Here is a 19,962-nt window from a genome sequence, read left to right as displayed (position 1 = left end):
TCATGCAATTTCACACACATTCTTGTTCACTCTCACAATCTGACACAGACTCATTCCAGTGATTATATCCCTTTTGCAATATGGAGAACAGTTGTACACAGCAATACAAGTTAACCAAATTTCTAAAGAATTTTAATACAAAATCCCTGTTATCAATTTCTATCCCTCTGCAAATGAGCCAAATTCTGAGTTTATCTTTGGCCTTATTATTCTTTGTGACCACAATAAGGGTCTTATGCATATTTTTGTATTTCTTGATTGTTTCAGATTCATTTGCCTTCAATAACAAACCTATATTTATGTATCACTTTTAATGTAATGAGATGTGGTAATGCATCAAAATACAAAAATATTTTTAATGTTCATGCTTTTATAAGGATCTTGTAGATATAGTGGAATATATTTTTATGGTGAATAGATTGATGGATATTTTCAGCCTTGTCCGACATCAATGTCAGGAGAAAGTGAGGACTGCAGATGCTGTAGAGTCAGAAATGAAAAGTGTGACACCTTATCCCAGATATAACTCTCCAACTCAGCACCCCCTCTTGACCTGTCCATCTTCCTTCCCACTTACCTGCTGCACCCTCCCCATCAACCTGTCACAATCACCTCCTCCCTGCATCCACCTATCAACATCCCACCTACTTCTCCACCAGGCACTCCCCTATCTCTCAGCTCTCTTCCCCCTCCACATTTCTGATGAAGGATTTATGCCCAAAATGTCAACTCTCCTGCTCCTCAGATGCTGCCTGACAAGCTGTATTTTTTCCAGTGTCACACTTTTCGATTTGACATCAATATCAAGCAGGAAAGATTGATCTCAAGTCTTGCACAATACACCAATGTTTGAAAAGCACAGCATTGAACACAAGAATTCCAATGTGTATGTGAATGGAAGAAACCAAATTAATCTTTCCCACTCCCTTTCAATTAGATTAATGTTAATTTGATCTGATTTGGCCAAACAATAATTCTTGTCTGAGATCAAATGGGAATTTGATCTGAATCATTTGGGGCAACATATTTTATTCTAGTTATATGGTATATGTAGAACATTAGAACATTACAGCGCAGTACAGGCCCTTCGGCCCTCGATGTTGCGCCGACCTATCATACCAATCTGAAGCCCATCTAACCTACACTATTCCATGTACGTCCATATGCTTTCTGAAAGGGTTGACAATCCTCTCAGCTAGATTACTGCTCAGGTTGTAAACACAAAACACAATCCCACACGTATCCATGTGTAGATACTAAAACATGATTTCCCTCTCCAGCAGTGGCCAAACAACTATCTTACCACTGTGTGTTTATGTATTGCAGTCTGCCAAGAAATGATAGATAATTATATAACAATGCAATTTAAACTGACTGCCCAATTTGCTGAGGCTTACCCATCAGCGTGATGGATTGAGAAGGTGCTGCTTATTTTAGTTCAGGCAGTGCAAGGCTCAGAGTATAATGGCGACAGTTGGAAAACTAACAAACAACCATGAAATAGGAGCAGAGACAGCACATTTAACCTTTTGAATCATTCAATAATATCATAGCTGATCTGTTTGCAACACAAATTTCACATTCTCATCTACCTCAGATCACTGTTAATTCCTCTGCCTTACAAGAACCTATCCATCTATGTCTTACAAAACATTCAATGACCCCACTTCTACGACCTTCTGAGGCAGTGTTCCAAAGTTGCACCACCCTCTGAGAAAACAAAATCTCACCTCTATCCAAACAGGTTCATTATGTAAAAACCATTTAGGGTCTTATACACTTCAAGAAAGTCACCCCAAACCACCTAAACTCTGCTGGAAACAAGTCAACTAATCCTCATAAGTCTTGTAAATCTAATCAACACTGACATCCTTCTTTAAATAAGGAGACCAAAGCTGCACACAGGTTTCAAGATGTGCTCTCACTAATGCCCTGTGTAACTGAAGCATAACATCCTCACTTTTATGTTCAATTGCTCTCGTATGAGATAACATCCCGTTAGGCTTTATGATAATGTGCAGCTGCACCTGCATACTGACCTTTTGTGACTCATGCACTAGATCACCTAAATCCCCTTGAATCTGTGATTTCTGGGATATTTTTGTTTATGTAATATTCTGCTTTTTCTTTCTTCCTGTCAAAATGAACAATTTCATATTTCCTCACATTACACTCCATCTGCCAGATTTTTGCCCACTCAACCTATTAATATCAGTTTGCAATCTCCTGATGTCATAATCAGAGATGCACAGCACAGAAGCAGACCTTTCGGTCCAACTCATCCATGCCAACCAGATATCCCAACCCAATAAAGTCCCATTTGCCAGGACCTGGCCCATATCCCTCCAAACCCTTCCTATTCATATACCCATCCAGATGCCTCTTAAATGTTACAATTGTACCAGCCTCCACCACTTCCTCTGGCAGCTCATTCCATACACGCACCACCCTCTGCATCGGTCCCTTTGAAATCTTTCCCCTCTTACCCTAAATCTATACCCTCTAGATTTGATTAGATTCCCTACAATGTGGAAACAGGCGCCCTTCAGCCCAACTGGTCCACATCGACCTTAAGAGTAACCCACCCAGACCCATTTCCCTCTGACTAATTCACTTAACACTATGGGACAATTTAGCACGGTCAATTCATCTGACTGTGGGAGGAAACTGGAGCACCTGGAGGAAACCCACGCAGACACGGGGAGAATTTGCAAACTCCACGCAGAAAGTCACCCGGGGCTGGATTCGAACCCGGGTTCCTGGTGTGGTGAGGCAGCACTGCTAACCACTGAGCTGCCCAATAGCTCTGGACTACCCCACCCCAGTGAAAAGATTTTGTCTATATATCCTATCCATGCCCCTCATGAGGTCACCCCTCAGCCTTTGACACTCCATTTTCTTCACAACAATACTTTCCTACCTATTTTGATGTTGTCTGTAAATAAGTGATGATATAAATTGTAATAGGTTGAAGCTTAGATTCTTGTAGGAACATCCTGTCAATTAAACAAATACTATTTGTATATACTGTCTTCTGCCAGGAACCAATCTATCCAAGCCAGTATGCTGCCCTCTCCACCACGAGCTTTAATTTCCCATAATAACCTTTGATTTGGCACTTTATCAAAAATGCCTTCAGAAATCCAACCAGCTCCCTTTATCCACAGCTTACATTATTCCTTCAAAGTAGTTTATTAAATTGATGAACAGGATTTCCACTTGACAAAACCATACTGACTCTTGATTACCTTGCGTTTTTCCAAGTGCACAACTATAGTCTTTAACAATCCATTTTAATACCTTCCTCATGACAGACATCGAGCTAACCAGGCTTATAGGTTCCTGCTTCCTGCCTCCCTTCCTTTTTGAATAGCGAGGTTACATTTATTACTTTCAAGTCTGTTCGAACTGTTCTTGAATCCAGAGAATTTTGGAAAATTAACACCAACATGTTTACAAGCTACACAGCCATCTCTTTTAAACCCTAGGATATCAATCTGGAGACATGACTGCTCCTTCAGTTTGCTCAGTATCACTTCCTTTGTGATTATAATTTTGTATGTTACTCTCTCTTGCATCTTCTGATTTACCAATATTACTTAAATGCTTTTCCTACCCTACAGTGAAGACAGATCTAAGTGTCTTCTGCCATTTACTCATTAATAGCATAAAAACTCCCCATTCTCATTCATTAAAGTAATAACACTCACTTTATTTACACTTTTCTTTTGTAAATCCCTGTGGAAACTCTAATCGTTTGTACATTCCCAGCTAGCTTCCTCTCATGTGTTAGTGTATTCTTGATTAAACTTTTAGCCATTCTATGCAGTCCTTTACTCTCTGACCAATTATCTGGCCTGTCATTCACCTCTGTGCAGTTTCAGGCTTTTACATCTGTTTTGACATTTCTCCTATCAGCTTTAGTTAACCAAAGAGTGTAGGTTAAAGTTTTTCTTTGTGGTAAGAATGTACTCATTCTGGCCAATTTGCCTCATCTTTGGATCTAATACTATCTCAAATATCCCTTGTAAGCTATGATTTGGTCACATTTCTCATCTTACTTTTCACCAGACAGGAATGAACAATTGGTGCAGTTTATCCATGCACTCTTTAAATGCCTTTCCTCCATCACTCCTTTAAGTAATGTCCGCCAATCCATTACAGCCAACTCATGCCTCATACCATTGTAAATTTAGATTCAGGACCCTGGACTCAGAATCAACTTCAATCACTCTCTAACTGGAAGAAGAATTTACCACATTACGGTCATTCATCCCCAAGGGACATCATGCAGCTAGACTGCAAATTATTCTTTTCTCATTGCACAATATCCAGTCCAGGATGGCCTGGTTGGTTTTTGAATGGACTGGTCCAGGAAAATCAACCCATGTACACTCCAAGAAATTCTCCTCTACAGTATGGTTGCTAATTTGAATTGCTCAATCTATTTACATAATTATAGATATGCCTTTATCACACGAGTCTCTAATGACATGCCAACATCACTTTGTCTCTTCTAGTCGTATTTTCCTATCTATAAATCAAGAAATGAGTTTCCATAGGTAATCCCTTCCTTTTAACCACAGTTTTGGTAAACATATGGTTCTCCTCAAAAGAAATAATTTAATCTAGTTTAAAATTCGTCTATATATGTATAGCTTCACATATCCCCAATAATTAAGCAGATGAACACAGAACACTTGGAGAATTTTGTATCTTTATTTTAATTGATAAACTTTAGTGTAAAACAGGGAACCTCTGGAGCAAGACAAAGACAAAAGGAAAGAACTCTACAGTCTTCTGAAATGCATAATAGAAGCTTAATTTCGTGGACAGCTCAACAAAATTACCAGTTCTCTTCAAAATACTCAACATCTATGATCTTTGTTTATAGATAAACATAGGATATTGTTGGATTAAACAAACATAACTTTAAGCCAATATGGATGTTTGAAAAAGCCACTATGCTTTTACTTTCTTCTGGGACAGGTTGATCTTGTCACCCAAACTGAGAGCCATTCCCTGTAAGAAAATGGAGACACAGTGAAGAGGAAATGAAATACAGAACATTTGCTAGATGCTAAAGTATTCAAAGCCTCATTTTGCAATTTAAGATTTTGTGCTGATAATAACAAACATCGTCTGACAAAAATAGATTACAGTTAATTGTCAATTATTCTAATATATATTACCACTGACCTGACTCTTTGCTCTAATGCGTATGTGACCAGTCACAGGAGCATCTGGTCCAAGATGTACCGGTTTCTCTATGCTGACATTTGCAAGTGCATCTTCTCCAAAAATGGACCGAGCATAAAGATTCGCTGCCATAAAACCACAATAACCAGAAAGAGCCTAAAATATAAAAAGCATTCACATTAGGCTGTCAGATTATACACAAACCAAGCTGTTTTCTAATTGATTTATTTCCTGGCTTCCAAAAGTCTTTCCTGAAACAAATTTATACTGGGAAACTCCCTTGAATAAATCATTTGAAGCACACACATGTTGTGGTCTCATCAAATGTATAAAAAACAGAAAATTAAAAATAATTTTCTGAAATTTAAATAGGAAAGCAAAAATTGAGATGCTAAATTCAAAAAGTGAATTTGCAAACACTTTTTTTTATAAGGTTCCCCAAAAGAGATGATTTTTGTTTTGAGAAATTCTTTTAAAAATTGCAATTCACACTTCCGCAATTTTGTAGTAAAAAGCTCAAGTTTGAGAGTTTGTGCATAAAGGAGCACTTCATCATCTCCCAACGGATCCTCATAGACAATAGGTGCAGGAGTAGGCCATTCTGCCCTTCGAGCCTGCACCACCATTCATTATGATCATGGCTATTCATCCTCATTAGTAAATCTTCATTACAGATTTTACTGTAATCAGAATGGGATTGCCTCATTTATACATAAAAGCAAATAAATAATGTATGCATCACACAGGAATAATGCACTGCTTTACATCCTAATTGTAAACAATATTTAAGTTTTTTTGATAGCCGAAGTCTCCCTTGACACATCATTTGTTGTCTCAATGATCTCTTTATTATTTTAAAAGGTTTTTGATTCACAAAATGCATTAATATGCTTCATGCCACAATAATTTTAAATGTACCTACTTCTGTTGGTTATTTCACCAAACATGACTCAGTTGGACTTCCAGTTGCCAATCTGCAATCCTGAGTTGAGCAACGCTATTATTCTGAACAGTTCATTTTTCACTGGACTTGTACTCTCTGAAGTGCTTTCAATGTGCCTGCACATTTCTAAGATTTTATAAACTACAGTGAAGGAGTAGAGCCGATTGGATCAACTGGCTTTTCACCCTTGATTCTGACAATTGTTTTACCCCGAAGTTAGGCTCTCCTTACCTTGATAATACCTACTAAAAGGGAAAGGGAAAGGAACAATTGCTGGATCAGGCCCCCAAACACATTTATTGCCCATAGTTACCTGCTCAACTACTCAATGCATTCTTCACTTTCACTCTTTTCCGAACATGTGACAGATGTCACCCAAACAGGAGCCTGAAATTTGTGCCATACCACAACTCATTGTTCCAAGGAGCAGGACCTTTGCTCACAGTCAGAGATGTACAACATGGAAACAGACCCTTCGGTTCAACCTGTCCATGCCGACCAGATATCCCAACCCAATCTAGTCCCACTTGCCAGCACCCGGCCCATATCCCTCCAAACCCTTCCTATTCATATACCCATCCAAATGCCGCTTAAATTCTGCAACGGTACCAGCCTCCACCACTTCCTTTGACAGCTCATTCCATACACATACCACCCTCTCTGTGGAAAAAGTTGTCCCTTAGGTCTCTTTTATACCTTTCCCCTCTAGTTCTGGACTTGCCGACCCCAGGGAAGAGACTTGGCCTATTTACCCTATCCATGCCTTCAATTTTGTAAATCTCTAGGGTCACCCCTCAGCTCCCATGCTCCAGGGAAAACATCCCCAGCCTGTTCAGCCTCTCCCTACAGTTCAAATCGTCCAACCCTGGCAATATCCTTGTCAATCTTTTCTGAACCCTTACAAGTTTCACAACATCTTTCCGATAGGAAGGAGACCAGAATTGCACGTAATATTCCAACATTGGCCTAACCAATGTCCTGTACAGCCGCAACATGACCTTCCAACTCCTGTACTCAATAATGACCAAACACCTTCTTGACTATCCTATCTACCTGCGACTCCGCTTTCAAGGAGCTATGAACCTGCATTCCAAGATCTCTTTGTTTAGCAACACTCCCTAGGACCTTACCATTAAGTGTATAAGTCCTGCTAAGATTTCCTTTCCCAAAATGCAGCACCTTGCATTTATCGTAATTAAACTCCTTCTGCCACTTTTCAGCCCATTGGCCCATCTGGTCCAGATCCTGTTGTAATCTGAGGTAACCCTCTTCACTGTCCACTACACCTCCAATTTTGGTGTCATCTGCAAACTTACTAACTGTACCTCTTATGCTCGCATCCAAATCAGTTATGTAAATAGCAAAAAAGTTAAGGACCCAGCACCGATCCTTATGGCACTCCACTGGTCACAGGCCTCAAGTCTAAAAAACAACCCTCCACCACCACCCTCTGTCTTCTAACTTTGAGCCAGTTCTGTATCCAAATGGCTAGTTCTCCCTGTATTCAGTGAGATATAACCTTGCTAATCAAGTCTCACATGGGGAACCTTGATGAACGCCTTACAGAAGTCCATATAGATCACATCTATTACTTTGCCCTCATCAATCCTCTTTGTTACTTACTCAAAAAACTCAATCAAGTTTGTGAGACATGATTTCCCATGCACAAAGCCATGTTGACTATCCCTAATCAGTCCTTGCCTTTCCAAATACCTGTACATCCTGTCCCTCAGGATTCCCTCCAACAACTTGGCAACCACCAACGTCAGGCTCACTGATCTGTAGTTCCCTGGCTTGCCCTTACCACCTTTCTTAAACAGTGGCACCACGTTAGCCAACCTCCAGTTTTCTGGCACCTCACCTGTGACTAATCGATGATACAAATCTCTCTGCAAGAGGCCCAGCAATCACTTCTATAGCTTCCCACAGAGTTCTAGGGTACATCTGATCAGGTCCTGGGGATTTATCCACTTTTATGCGTTTCAAGACGTCCAGCACTTCCTCCTCTGTAATATGGACATTTTGCAAGATGTCACCATCTATTTCCCTACAGACTATATCTTTCTTATCCTTTTCCACAATAAATACTGATGCAAAATATTCATTTAGTATCTCCCCCATTTTCTGCGGCTCCACACAAAGGCTGCTTTGCTGATCTTTGAGGGGCCCTATTCTCTCCCCAGTTACCCTTTTGTCCTTAATGTATTTGTAAAAACTCTTTGGATTCTCCTTAATTCTATTTGCCAAAGCTATCTCATGTCCCCTTTTTGCCCTGCTGATTTCTTTATATCTAAGGATTCACTCGATCTATCCTGCCACTGCCACCAAATATCTGCACCCACCTTCTACGTACTGTAGTTTACTCACCATTTTTGTCTACTCCAGATACAAGAAAAAACAAATCGAACATAACAAGGGTCACATATGAATCATGATTTTCAGAGAAAGCTGATGAGTCATGTAATTCAATCTCCAAAACATGACTATAAAATCCTGCAGTGACATGACTTATTTAGCTCTTGTTCTGCCTCTAAATTGCATTATGATTTACTAATATAAAAATCAAAGGTCTGTCATGTAACACTAACTCAAACTCAAACCATTACATTCTTATTCACCATCTGCTACCACGCACCTTTGTAACAATTCCATTAGGTGGCAGAGCACAGCAAGAAAGAATTATCTACAATATATTCAGTTATTTGGTTTCTTTACAATGACTCTTAGGATCCTAGAGAGACTTATATAGACTGCACATTTCAGCACTGTCATTTTATCCAACAACCCATAAAAACTGAAAGAACTATGGATGCTGTAAATCAGAAACCAAAACAGAAGTTGCTGGAAAAGCTCAGCAGGTCTGGCAATATCTATGGAGAGAAAGAAGAGTTAACGTTTCAGATGCTGCCAGACCTGCTGAGCTTTTCCAGCAGTTCTGTTTTTAACCCTTAAAAACTGCAGTTAAATATAAAATTAGTGTTAATTTGGATTATCCAGACTTTGTTATCTAACCTTAAACAGAGGATCTCCGCCGCACCTCACCTGTCAACAGTCATACTACATTGTTCCATTGTGTGCAAAGTGACAAAAATAACTCTGTAGCTGAATAAGATATCTATTGCGCAAAGGGAGGTTTTTGCTATCTAACTGAAGTTTCTCTTCTCATCCCTTTGATGCATCTATCCATGTGCTCCACATCTTCTTCAGTCCATCCAATATTGTCAAAATCCCCAGGATAGCTCTTGCGAACTCCAAAGTAACCAACCCTTTAGCTGGTTCTGCTTGAACTTATTATTGCAGATGCAATATCAAGTGAAAATTACTTGAGTTATTTTTAAAAAAAGCCACACTCCAAAACCATATCTAGTACAACCTGCTGGAGCGTGGTTGATATCAGAACCAGACCATTTGAACTCTTCACAGCGTAGCTCAGGTTCTTATCTTAAATGACCCTCAACTTTAAAAAAGAGACAGAGCAATTTATCGTGAAATTTAAATAGAATGTGTTGCATTATACAGTGCAAAATGTTCTTGTTCTTAGAAAGGATCACATGCTCTGATTTGCCACGAATAGCGCCATGCCAAATATCTTCTGACTTTACTCGTAATAACGCAACCTTCTTCCATTCAGTATTACCCCAGGACATGGCATTAACTCCTTACTGTGAGTATCATCCTTGTGTTTCAGTAAACAAAATGAACATTGCATTCAAGGTTCCCTGCAGCCTAATCACCATCTCTAGTTCAATTATGAATTTTCTTCACCCTATGGTCTACTGTTGTCCAAACCATAATTCACATTTACTGGCCTTGTTGTTTTCTACTCTGCGTTTGGTGAATATATAGTGCACTGAGTTTATTTAGAGTTTTGCTTTATTCACAATTACTTTAACACTATTTGTTGTGAAGCATTTACTGTGGTTTTCTCTTCCTGAATGTAGTACAACAGTCTACAAACACTTTCATTCACATATTCTAATTAAAAACAGTAGTCCTAGAATAGAATTCAGGAATAAATACATTCTACTATAAAAAACACATTTGTATGTTTCATAATAATATATTAAAATTTGAGGTGCTCCAGTTTGAGCCCACTTTCTTAAAATCAAGTGATAAATTCAAAGTTACCCTGAATATTCAGGAATAAATTTAAACAGAAATACTTTATCACTCAAAATTGTTTTTTTTAAAAATCAATTTACATTTTTGATGTACAATGAGAAAATGTTCTACTGGCTTTTCGTGAAGATTCAAGTGGTCAATCAAAATAAAAGTTGAGTCAATTGCAAGGTTAACCAATATTTGTTTGCTAATTATCTGTGCCTGTGTGTTAGATTACCAACCCTTCTGCTAGTTATCAACTTCTACTGATGTACACAATCAAAACCCCTCAATTGTGGACACGACTGTTAAATCGCCCTTTGAACTTCTTGGTCTTAAGGAGAGCAATCCCAGTTTCTCAAGTCTTGCAACATTACACAAATCTGGCAAATCTCCTCTGCACCCTCTCCAAAGCCTTGACATCCTTCCTAAAATGTAGTGCCCAGAATTGACCTCTAACCAATTACTTATTGAAAATAACCAGAACATAGTTTTTGAACACTCTGCCTGTACTTATAAAATGAAGTTCCTCTATGTATTTTTCAACAGGTTTTTGAACTTAACTAGTCAAAGATCTGCGTTTGTGAATCCACAGTTCTTGGTTTTGCATGCACTTTACTGATTACTATTTACATAATATTACCCATATTTTTCTCTTCAAAATGTCTCATTCCAAACTTCACTGCATTCAATCACATCTGCATGCATCTGCTCATTTCACTCATCTATCCAAGTACTCTGAAAATTGGCTTCATCCTTGTGGTTTAGTACATTGCCATGCTTTTTTGACATGTCTAAAAACTTGGAAAATATACCCCAAGTCCAGTTCATCATTCAGCATCAAAAACAGCTGGACACCAATGTAGAATTCTTTCAGAGTGAACAGATGTGTTACACTTGGCTCTTTTTCTCTTCGACAATTTTCTAGAATAGGTGTCAATGTCCCTACAATCCCATGAACTTTGTATTTGTTAAGGTGTGCAATGTGGTGTTTTTTTTTAAAGTACCTTCTGAAAAATCTACATATATAGGGAAATTTACAAGACACGTACTCAAAAGAATTTAAAGACATAACAAATTTTGTTCAGGATAAGAATTACGGTTGCAAAAACCAACTAAGATCAAGTACAGAGAGTGGACTTATGGAAGAAATCGACAATGTGCAAAAATAAAGAATCATGTGCTTGGGCTTTTTCATAAAAACATGGGCATTAAAACATCAATATTAAAGCAGTACACACCTTCTCTGGAGTCAAACACTTCATGTTGGTAGATTTAAGAATGTGCTGCAAGTATTCATTGAGGTCAGTAATATTTGTGTTAACTGTAACCTTCAGCAGAAAAATAAAACAAATTAGGAGAAGCGAATCATTCATTTACAAAATGTTAGGTTAATCCATAAAAGAGAAACATTATTTTGGCAGGTTATTTCTCTACCTTGTTCTCCCACTCAAACTCAGCCCACATCTGACGAAATTCTGCATCAGTGCACACGGCAGGCTGTATATAGTCCATGATATCAATGTGAATGTCACTCAGTACCACACAGTTTCGATCACTAGCAGCCCCAGATATGTCATACACTGCAAGCGCAAATATGAGATACAATGGTCAGCTAATTTTCCAGTGGAAAAATTCATTTCATAAGTTCAAACGTGTAACAAGTTCAAATTTCAATTTCCCATTGCTGAGAACATCAAAGACACATTGGTTTAAGCTTTGCATAACACTGTTGTTTACAATTGCTGAAAGAAAAGGCATGTTGCTAGTTTAATAAAATGCACCAAATATTTCTTTAATAAGGAAAACAGCAACAACTCTAAGAACAGCATATATTTGGCAATACCAGAAAAAAAGTGGTTTTGGCTAAATATGAAATTCCTACTCACCTATATTACCAAAGATAATGCCATTTTCTGTTGATGCTACTTTCACATTGGCTTTAATGTTAGCAAAATCATGTGGAGCCAGAGTTAGAGGTGAAGGTTTCTCAACCAGTTTTAGATCACCTATTAAAAACAAAGCAAACACGATTCACATTTCACACCTGCTCATCTCATTTCTTTATTGAAGCAACTTTATGAAGTGATTAACGTGATCAAAATAGAATACACATTTTTTAAATTGATGGCTTTTAGCAATGCAGTCAATAATTTTGAGTCAAAAGATTCAAACTTGAAAGCCCATTTGAACACTCCAATACAGAAAGTTAAATGACAGTGCAGTGCATTTCGAAGGATTTCTGCATTGAGACAGCTGCTTTCTTTCAGACAGGAATCACATATTGTTATGATGTATGTCAATAACACTGTAGAAAAGTAGTTGGTTGTAAAACATTTTAAGTCAGGAAAAGGTATATTTAAAAATTAGGAACTTTTTCAACCAGTCCATGCCAACCAGATATACCAACCCAATCTAGTCCCACCTGCCAGTACCCTGCCCATATCAATCCAAACCCTTCCTATACATATACCCATCCAAATGCCTTTTAAATGATGAAATTATATCAGCCTTCACCACTTCTTCTTATAGCTCATTCCATACATGTACCACCCTCTGCGTGAAAAAGTTGTCCCTTAGGTCTCTTTCATATCTTTCCCCTCTCACCCTAAACCAATGCCCTCTAGTTCTGGACTCCCCGACCCCAGGGAAAAGACTTTGTCTATTTATCCTATCCATGCCCCTCATAATTCTGTAAACCTCTAAGGTCACCCCCTCAGCCTCCGACGCTCCAGGGAAAACAGCCCTAGCCGATTCAACCTCTCCCTATAGCTCAAATCCTCCAAACCTGGCAACATCCTTGTAAATCTTTTCTGAACCCTTTCAAGTTTCACAACATCTTTCCGATAGGAAGGAGACCAGAATTGCATGCAATATTCCAAGAGTGGCCTAACCAATGTCCTGTACAGCCGCAACATGACCTCCCAACTGCTGTACTCAATACTCTGACCAATAAAGGAAAGCATACCAAATGCCTTCTTCATTATCCTATCTACCTGCGACTCCGCTTTCAACGAGCAACAAACCTGCACTCCAAACTCTTTGGTCAGCAACATTAAGTGTATAAGTCCTGCTAAGATTTGCTTTCCCAAAATGCAGCACCTCACATTTATCGAAATTAAATTCCATCTGTCACTTCTCAGCCCATTGGCCCACCTGATCAAGATCCTGTTGTAATCTGAGATAACCTTCTTTGCTGTCCATTACACCTCCAATTTTAGTGTCATCTGCAAACTTACTAACTATGCCTCTTATGCTCGCATCCAAATCATTTATATGAATGATGAAAAGTAGTGGACCCACCACCGATCCTTGTGGTACTCCACTGGTCACAGGCCTTCAGTCTGAAAAACAACCCTCCACCACCACCCTCTGTCTTCTAACTTTGAGCCAGTTTTGCATCCAAATGGCGAGTTCTCCCTGTATTCCGTGCCAACATCCAAATTCTAAGTGTTAAAGCTTTGGTGATATTCTTTCCTCTTTTAAAGCAGTATTTTCCTTGAGGATATGTGCATTCCAGTTCTAGCATTGTCTCAAGGCCTCTTTATTGGCTTCTTTGGCAATGCTGAAAATCTGCCTTTTCCAGCTCGTATTCATGCTGTTCTAAAAGCAACCTTTGGTTAAGAATCTCTCATTTAAATGCCTGTGACTATAACTAAATATGAAGATCTTACTTTGAGATGCTCTACACTCAGCATGCTTAGTACATTCACCGAATGACTTGTGAGGGTGTGAAAATAAGTTTAAATAAGGTTTGGTCAGCACAGTGGCTCAGTGGTTAGCATTACTGTCTCACAACACCATCCACCTGGGTTCGATTCCACCTTCAAGCAACTGTCTGTGTGGAGTTTGCACGGGTTTCTGCCAGGTACTCCAGTTTCCTCCCACCATCCAAAGATGTGCAATTTGGATGGATTGGCCATGCTAAATTACCCAGAATGTTCAGGGATGTATAGGTGTTTTAGCTGTGTAGGGTTACAGGGATAGGGTGGGGGGAATAGGTCTAGGTGGATGCTCTTCAGAGGGTTGGTGTGCACTCATTGGGTCAAATGGCCTGTGTCCACATTGCAGGGATTCTATGGAAGATGCATCACAACTCTCACTCTTCTTCCTCTTCATTCTTAAAGTAAGTGGGTAAAAGCCATACTTGTATGGTCCCCTGCTGGCAGGGGAGAATTAGATCACTTAAGGGCCACTTCCCACTCTGCCACAATTTTCCAGACACATGGAGTTCAATATGGAAATGGCAATACAGAGAAAATCCAGGTGATTATCCTGGTTGGGCATGGAGGGGGTCCATCAATGATGTGCTTTCCATGTCAAGCAACCTAGCCCTCCTAGATGCTTCCTTCAACAGTCCTCTACTACCTAGTCCTGTGGGCTAAGGTGCTAGCTAATCTGACTCACTGAGGTAGGACTTCATCCCAACTAAGAAGAGTATGTCCTGCCTTCAGCCAATTAATAGTTTACACAGCATTATATAGCTCTGAGTCTGCTGTTACTGATAATGAGACAATCCTCGTGGATTCCTTGGGTGAGAGGGTGGAAAATCTGACCATCTGGAAAACCACACCCAGAATTTTTGAATTAATAAAGGAAAACATACCCAATGTGGCTAATTCCAGAGTGCAATTCTGAAGTGTGTCACTGGTTTGATTGACCACAAGTACATCAAGTACTATATCATATTGATTAACATGTACATAGGCTTCTGCATACACTGGATCAGAGAAACCAGTCAGTTGTGTGACCTAAAAGAGAGGAAAATATAATTAATTCAATATTCCTTTCCAGAAGAGAGCCAACACTAAACCTTGCTAAAATAGAACTTTTGGTCAAAAGAGGTTATGGAGTATATTAGGATCAAAGTAAAAAAGGATCAGACTTGCATAAAACAGGATTGCATGTACAAAGAATGAACCATTATTTCCTAATCTTTGTTCATTGTTAACGAACTTGGAAATATTGCACAATTCTATCAGACACCATAGATCGTGGCACATAAGTCAACCTGGTGTATAAAATAATCAGGTAGGACTGATTCCTGAAGAAGGGCTTATGCCCGAAACGTCGATTCTCCTGTTCCCTGGATGCTGCCTGACCTGCTGCGCTTTTCGAGCAACACATTTTCAGCTGTAAAATAATCAGACTTTGTCGAGCCAAAAATCACATTTAGGCCAAAGCTTGACAGAGTAACCAACTCTTGTCACATAAGGAGTTGGCTTTAATTTTTCACCGGTGAAATTTATATTTTATTCTCTTTATATGTTGACACATTGGATCAAAGAGTCAATTTGACTTTTCAGATAGGTGATGGGTGGGAGTTTAAAATCTATCAATACTGAGCAGTCTTGCAAATAATGGGTCCTCCAAAAAAGGAACAAAGCCAATTGAAATGAGCCAAATCAAACAATCAGTCCAGTCGTCTTCAGAACAGATGGTTGGTGTAGCACTTTATAAAATGAAGATGTCTAATGTTGCAGTAGAAGACTAAGATCACTCAGCTACAAAAGCCTTCATGTCAAAATTATCAAATTCCAGCAATTCATCATACAGTAGGAACAATGTCAGATGCAGCAGACAATGAATGTGAATGTAAAGGCATCCTGTAGAATCAATTAGCTCAGTAAAACAAATCACAATGTAATTTGAATTATTGGGGATTGCTTACTTACAACTTAAAATGATGACCATCTACTCCCACACCAGCAAATCAATCTATATTCTATACTGAAGTTGATCCACAGTTTTGGGATGATTTCGAGGCTTCAAAAGGTCAAATTACATTCTGCAATGTGGTACATACACTTTCAGTAAGAAAATATGTTGCAGAGTCCCAATAACTACTCAACTAAAAAGAATAGGGGACGAAACGTTTGCAACAAAAACTTCCAGCTCGGCGAACAGAACCACAGTAAAAAGAATAATATTGTCAAATTTTTTCAAAACTGATTTTGGCTGGTTATGTACGACAAACTACAACTTACTGCCATAACAATGGCAAGATTAATAGTGCTCATTGTTATTTATACTAATTGTTGCAGGACTATCAAACAAGGGCAGATGTCATCTAAACATACAATAAAAGATGTTGCCCAAGATGTGGTGTTCCACTGTTAACTTTGTGAAAAAAAGCATCAAGTATACTGTTTTGTTATTGAAATGCATGAGCAGCATGAAGATGTGTGTTAGACATGAATTGACGAGCCACACCAAACTCAATCGAGTCATTTCTGTTGAAGTACACTTTTAGTAGTGTCAGTCAACCCCTCTGGAACTGAAAATGAACTATGACAAAACAAGACCCTCAACCCTTCAGGTTTTAATTATTGGAATATTTTAAAAATGTATTTGGTTTAATATTCCATTTATTTCCATTTTTATCTCTCTCTTAATCTGATCTTAAAAGTCACTACCTACATTTGGCATTGAATACACTAACTCTACACTTCCTTCTCAGAACTTGTGCTGTACCTATCCATCTGACTGGTTAGGGAGTTAACAGATACACACCATGTCCACTTCCATCCCTGATGACTGATTTCCCTCACTGAACTGTTGTCAACTCATACTTTCAGCAATGTATCACCCCAAAAAAGAAAACATGCAAGGCCAAAGCAAAGGTAGACATTGTTAGTTTCCAGAAGATAATACATGTTAAAGGGGGTTACATTGTGTGCTACTGGACACCATCAGTTTGCCCTGAAACTATAAATTATGGTTCCTCAAGTGAAACCATTTTAGGTGAACACTAACACTCAGCAAATCTGAGCCCTTTGGCACTCTTTACCATCAAGATAAAGCAAAGAACTTTAATAAGGGTAGCCATATTTTGATCAATTGCACAATGTCGCTTGGTAAAGAAGACCAAGCTTTTTCAGATGTTTGTGCAATACTAAGCATGTTATTATATAGATAATCACAAAATCTGTGTTGCAGCACACAAATACATCAATGCTGAACTTTAATTGACAAGTTAAGGCAGTTTCAACTCAGATCTGTTACAGTTTCAAATATTCAAACAAGGTCAGGGCAAAGAACTGGTAAAACTGCTTGGTCATTATAACAAAAACTATCAGCAGGATACAATCTCTGTTTATGCACACTCACAAAATAGGTCTCAGCACCAGGGGAAACATTAGGCATCATGCCTAGATTGTAATAATAGGTTCATACAAATGTTTGCTTAATGATCACAAAAAGATGTGCATTTTCACAGTACCTTGCTGAGCTTGGATGTTAAGGGATCAGAAGTTTCTTTCCGTTGTGTGTTACCCATTGCAGCCAATAAGCTCAGCTGAAACTGGTCCTCCTTAGAGGTCATCTCATTCTTGGCCATCAGCTGCATAAAGGAAATGGGATCATCTGCCTGTACCAATACATTCCTTTTTTCAGACTGTTTCTAAATGGTAAAGAGGAAAGAATTTAAAGTGGTAAGTACTCAAAATAAATTTAAACAGCAAACAGGCATTTTTGCACCAGTAAAGTGACTGAGAGGCTCCCCATTTCTTTAAGAAGTCAACTACCAACACACACAATCCTAAAGTATTAATCATAGCTTGCTAGACTCCCTGTGAAAATAAGAGTTCTAACCCAGTCCAATCAGTTTTCACTGAGTGAAGGGCCACATTTTACCAGTTCCTTTGGTATGCAATGGAAACACAAAGGTTGAAGAAAGTAGAAGAAATTATTTCCAAAACTTTCCAAAAGTAATTTTACATTGATCACACATTATAACAAGCATATACAAGCTATTAACAAGTGACACGTTTACAGGAACTTTAATGTAGCGAAACATCCAACACACTTCTCAAATAAAATCTGAAACATAACTATATAGGGAGATTTTAGGACAGGCGGAGGAGGTTTATGAAGCATTTCAAAAGAGGAAGAGATTTGAGAAAATTCAGAGAAGACTGCACTAACCCTTTGTTTAGCATGTGAAATATTTGCTCCGTGAAAATGGCACGCTAAACGATAAATAAAAATTACCATAAGGTGACCCATCATAAGGGTGGGTTACATTTCTCACTGGCAATAGTATTTAACCTGGCTGACTTCAGAAGTTCTTCCAGTCAGAGACCTGCTGTTTGCTCATTTAGCAATGGGGAGTGCAAAATGAGAGAGAAGTTACCAAGTCGAAGTTTCCTTCTCAACATTGCCAACATCCTGTTGATTAGTCGCAACATGGAGTCAGAGGGCGAATGAACTGGGGATGCAGTACTGTTATGACACGGGGTAAACCCTCACGAGGTAAACCCTCCTGCTTAATTTAAGACTAGCAACACAGAAAAGATTTATTCTGTACAGTAATCTGTAAAAAAAAAAAAGTGGCCAACTTTATTTCTTCAAATATAACAGAGAATTATTAACTAACCACTATTTACAACTTCTTTCTCAAACCTATTTTTTAGCTTCCCTTCCATGATACCAGTCCAATAAAGCGCCCAATTAAATTTTAATGCCTTGTCTTGCTGTTGCAAGTCTCTTAGCCTTTCAGGACTAAACACTTCTGTCTGACCCTCTGCCTGTTCAGGTTTTTCCTGCACCATAACATCAAACAAGGTGTCCACTAACTGAACCTCAACTCCTTCATCTTTCTCTTTACATGTGACTTCATGCAGTGACTTATGATAGTGGGATCTGATTACCACACAGTCTGGGAAAATACCAGGATATTTTTAACTCTCCAGTTTCTTGGTCTTCCTTGGGTTTCTTCACAAGGGGTGTCACTCCCATCTTGGATCCTGCCAAATTATTCCCAAGAACAAGCTAAACTCCTAGAAATGACACTTTGTCAATCATTCCCACTGGAACTTCCCCAGTCTTGAGTTGGCACTCCAACCTGATCTTACTAGATTTCTGACCATCTATCCCACAAATTACCACACTCTCAGGTAACAGATCAGAAAGAGTGCATATTCACTCGTCCCTCACTATCAGCGACCGGTTAGATCCTGTATCTCTTAAAATTATGACTTCTTGTCCTTCTCCCCCTGTTCTCAGAGTAAACTTCACCCACAGAGGCGAAGTCTTTGCAGAGATTAGGCACTAACTCCATACACAGCCCCTGCCTTGGCTGTGCGCTCTCCTGCAGCTCCTCAGCTCTTCTTGGGGTCTCCTTTACTAACTTCATTAATGCCACTGGCTTGGCATCTTTTACCACATCTTTTCCCACAGTATCTTTCTTTCATGACCAGCACTGTGACTTTATGTGTCCCACTTTCTAGCAGTGAAAACAACTTTTCCCAGTACCCTTCTGAAACCACCGGCACTGTAATTTTCTGTGTCCCACATCATTACAATGAAAACACAGGAGGCCTTTCACCTCCTTATCACCTTCTTGGGCTTCTTTAACATGTGGTAAAATCTTACCAGTGCGCTCGACCCTTAGTTTCATAGGGTAGGATCTCCCTTTCTCCCAATTTCTATTCCCCATAGGATGAAATTCTGGCTGGAAAGTTGTCTTATGCACCAGCATGTATTCATCTGCTAATTCTGCTGCCCTTCTCACTTTCTGAACTTTTTGTCCCTCCACATGAATTTTTACCATCTCTGGAAGTGAGTTCTTAAACTCCTCCAACAGAATAATCTCTCAAGTGTCCTCGTTATTTTCAAAGCACGCACCCATCGATCAAATTGACTATGTTTAATTCTTTCGAACTAAACATAAGTCTGACCTGGTTCCTTCTTTGAACCGCTACCTGTATGCTTCTGGT

The 19,962-nt window shown here is 38.9% G+C and overlaps 1 protein-coding gene across 1 annotated transcript in view; it reads right to left on the bottom strand.

Moving 5' to 3' along the window:
* Positions 1-4,699: 4,699 nt before the first annotated feature.
* copb1 (COPI coat complex subunit beta 1) overlaps positions 4,700-19,962 on the bottom strand; it is a 54,890-nt gene continuing 39,627 nt past the window's right edge. Inside the window, exons 16-22 of the mRNA XM_043705816.2 lie at positions 17,466-17,645; positions 14,850-14,994; positions 12,133-12,252; positions 11,681-11,826; positions 11,485-11,574; positions 5,200-5,355; positions 4,700-5,022 (exon numbers count right to left, since the gene is read on the bottom strand). Of these exons, the coding sequence (XP_043561751.1) occupies positions 4,963-5,022; positions 5,200-5,355; positions 11,485-11,574; positions 11,681-11,826; positions 12,133-12,252; positions 14,850-14,994; positions 17,466-17,645 (897 nt within the window). The 3' untranslated portion in view covers positions 4,700-4,962. The remainder of the gene's footprint in view (positions 5,023-5,199; positions 5,356-11,484; positions 11,575-11,680; positions 11,827-12,132; positions 12,253-14,849; positions 14,995-17,465; positions 17,646-19,962) is intronic.

Source organism: Chiloscyllium plagiosum, unplaced genomic scaffold (assembly GCF_037043375.1).
Source record: "Chiloscyllium plagiosum isolate Xiang-an unplaced genomic scaffold, Cpla_swu_hap1 HiC_scaffold_18, whole genome shotgun sequence".
NCBI classification, from domain to species: domain Eukaryota; kingdom Metazoa; phylum Chordata; class Chondrichthyes; order Orectolobiformes; family Hemiscylliidae; genus Chiloscyllium; species Chiloscyllium plagiosum.
This window is presented reverse-complemented; position numbering and strand designations above follow the sequence as displayed.